Source organism: Grammomys surdaster, unplaced genomic scaffold (assembly GCF_004785775.1).
Source record: "Grammomys surdaster isolate TR1022 unplaced genomic scaffold, NIH_TR_1.0 125548, whole genome shotgun sequence".
In the NCBI taxonomy this organism is placed as follows: domain Eukaryota; kingdom Metazoa; phylum Chordata; class Mammalia; order Rodentia; family Muridae; genus Grammomys; species Grammomys surdaster.
The window spans coordinates 1497626-1500444 of NW_021620397.1; the positions used below are offsets into that span (position 1 = coordinate 1497626).

General features: G+C 59.4%; 1 protein-coding gene across 1 annotated transcript in view; it reads right to left on the reverse strand.

Moving 5' to 3' along the window:
- Window positions 1–2267, reverse strand: part of Ppm1h (protein phosphatase, Mg2+/Mn2+ dependent 1H) — a 268305-nt gene extending 266038 nt beyond the window's left edge. The window contains exon 1 of the mRNA XM_028786548.1: window positions 1592–2267. Within this exon, the coding sequence (XP_028642381.1) occupies window positions 1592–1836 (245 nt within the window). The 5' untranslated portion in view covers window positions 1837–2267. The remainder of the gene's footprint in view (window positions 1–1591) is intronic.
- Between the last annotated feature and the right edge of the window lie 552 nt (window positions 2268–2819).

Genomic DNA, 2819 nt, shown 5'->3' on the forward strand with positions numbered 1-2819 from the left:
CCTCCCTCCCTCCCTCTCTCCCTCCTATAATCTCAACATTTCCCTGTGCACGACCCAGACCCTCAGGTGTTCATGCTCCACCAAACCTCCACTGCTCAGGAACTTGGCAGGCAGAAGGGCCTCCACCTATACAAATATGGGGCCCTACACCTCCACTTGCTTTTGACCTTGCAAAGGGTCCAATGGCTTTTGAACTTATTTTTTCAGGCGAGAGACTGCTGGCATGAATTAGCAGGCACTTTTCCCCGCCTTTAGGTTGCAGCTTCCTCTTGGAGGTTGCAGGCTGTTTCGATCTTCCTGCCCCTTCTCTTTCACGCTTGTCTGCCTATGCTCTATCCGCCCACCTGCCCACCCGGTACACCCAATTCTCAGGCTCCTTTCTTCACATGCCAGTCATCAGTCTCCATTTATACACAAGCCCGTGAAGTCACGATCACAGGATGATGCGGGAGGAAAAAGAATTCAAGATTCTAGGCAGACTGATTCTCAAGCCACCTACTTCCTGCACCGGAACTCGGCTCGTAGGGAACCACGCCTGCTGGGGGGGATCTGGGCCACCAGAACCGGGTCAGCACGAAGGCGCCCAGGCTCAGGGGAAATTTATTGGTTCCTGGATGAACCAATCAGAGAAAGAGAGTGAGAAGCCATGCATCAGTTGGGGATGGCCAAGATTACAGAGAAGGTGTAAAAGGGAAAGGTGTACAGGACACAGGGGCTCCGGGTGATTTTGGACCCACAGTCACTAACCTAGGGATTCTGGTCTAAATGCCCTCTTCTTTCCTAGTTTACCAGTTACACAAAGCTAAATGGTAAATATTAGGTGGAAGAAAATAGTACGTATCCATCATTCACACGATGCTTATTAATAGTCAATGGAGAAGTGACCATGGAGTAGCAGAAGGACAACCTCCTCTCCCTGTTCCTTGCCCGGCCGTTGGCCTAACTCAGTCGTTTTTAAATCACTCCGGAGCTCGCCTAATCGCAAAAGCTGATTACTAAAATGCTGTATTCGACACCCGGAGTGAGTTTCTATCCCTCCAAGGACTATGGGACATAGTGGTGGCATTTACCGGTCGTGCGGCGTTCACAACCTGCCAGAAAGCCCAATGAGCTTACAGAAAGACCTTTCGGAACGTGCAGTCACGCGCACCAAACCGGCCGCCTCGGGGAACACATCCCGCAAGCATCGACCTCATGCGGGGGAACAAGGATTGGGGGGGGGGGGCGGGCTCTTGAACACTGATACAGGTTTGCCTAACATATTGCAACTTCAGCAGAGCTGTTTTGCTCACGTTTCCCCCAAAGTGTTACAGACCCCTTATTATCAGAGCGGTCCAATCTCTGCGTTCCCACGGTCCTACGCCGTTGCCATCCCCCTCTGCCACCCACCGCTTGGTCCGAAAGCCCATACCCGGGTTTGGGGAGACGAAGAGGGGGAAAGGGAACTGGGCAGTGTAAGAGAAGAGGCTATCTCCGAGGCCTGGAGGCCAGAGCCGGTGGAGAACCTTAGTGCCCAGAAGCCAGGAGAGGAAGGAGCTGGAATGGTGCGGGGAGGGGCGGCGAGGAGATCGGGGTGCGCCGGTGCACTCACTCTGCGTAGCCGGTGGCCCAGGGCAGCCTCCGGGTCTCCTTGAGGATGAGGATGGGGCGGGCGATGTGGTCTGCGCTGCACTCCACCTCATCCTGAGACAGCCCGAGGAACTCCGGCCGCCCGTACGGGAAGCGCAGGGGCAGGTCCGAGCCTCCGCAGCCGCTGCCGCCGTGCTCGGAGCCGGAGCTGCCAGCCATGATGCCGCCCATGAAATTGGCCACGGCAGATTTCACCCGAGTGAGCATATTACTCCGGCGCCAGGCAGCCGCTGAGCGAGCAGGAGGCGGCGGCCGGCCGAGGCGCAGCGCGGGGCATGCAGGCTGCGGCGGGCGCGGGGCGCACGGGTGGCGGTGGGGGACGCTGGGACGCGCGGCTCCGGGAGCTCAGTGCTGCAGGGGGCCGAGCCCCGGCCTCCCGTGCTCCCTGACGCCGCCGCCGCCACCTCTCCCGGCGACACTTCCGCAACCGGGCGACATGGAGCGAGCGGGCGGGCGGTTGGGGAGGGACAGCGAGAGCCCCGGGAGCGGCTGGCGGGCGGCGGCTGCAGCGGGTCCCTTCCCCGCCCCCCTGCGCCCCGCTCCTGCGTGCGCGGTGCTGAGCCCACCCGGCGAGCCCGCGGACCCGCCGCTCCTGCTGCCACGGCTACCGCCGTCGAGTCATGTGATGATCAGGCTGCTGCACGGGCTCGGGCTGCGGCTCTGGCCCAGCCTCAGCCCCTCCCCTGCCGGACGAGCTCAGCTAGCTCCGAGATCGTGACCTCCGGAGGAAGACGCAGCCGGGCCTGGTCGGTACCTGGCGAGGAGGATGGGGGCGCTGTGAGCTGGTGGCTGGACAGGTGTTAGGGGCTGTCACATGGCCTCAGGCCGCTGGGAGAAGCCAGAAGAGGGGTAGGCGCTGAGAGGAAAAGTGCCTTTGACCTCCGGAAAAGAAACTTCGGGAAGACAGGTGCAATCCTGGTGGTGGGCGAACTCCCCAGTCCCGCGGTGGATAGGAGCAGATCTACCCAGTGCTGGAGTCTCCACTACACAATGGGGACGCAAGGATCGGTTGAAGTTTTCTCCGAGGCAGCATGAGAATCACTTTTCCCTTTTCTTTGATTACCTCTACACGTGTTACAGTCGGTGGCACACACCTTGTTCCGCAGGTAGACTGCTTTTACTCCTACAGAAAACAAAAGATCTCCAAGAAGCCAGGAACATGTCGGGTTGTTTAACCAATGTACCACAAG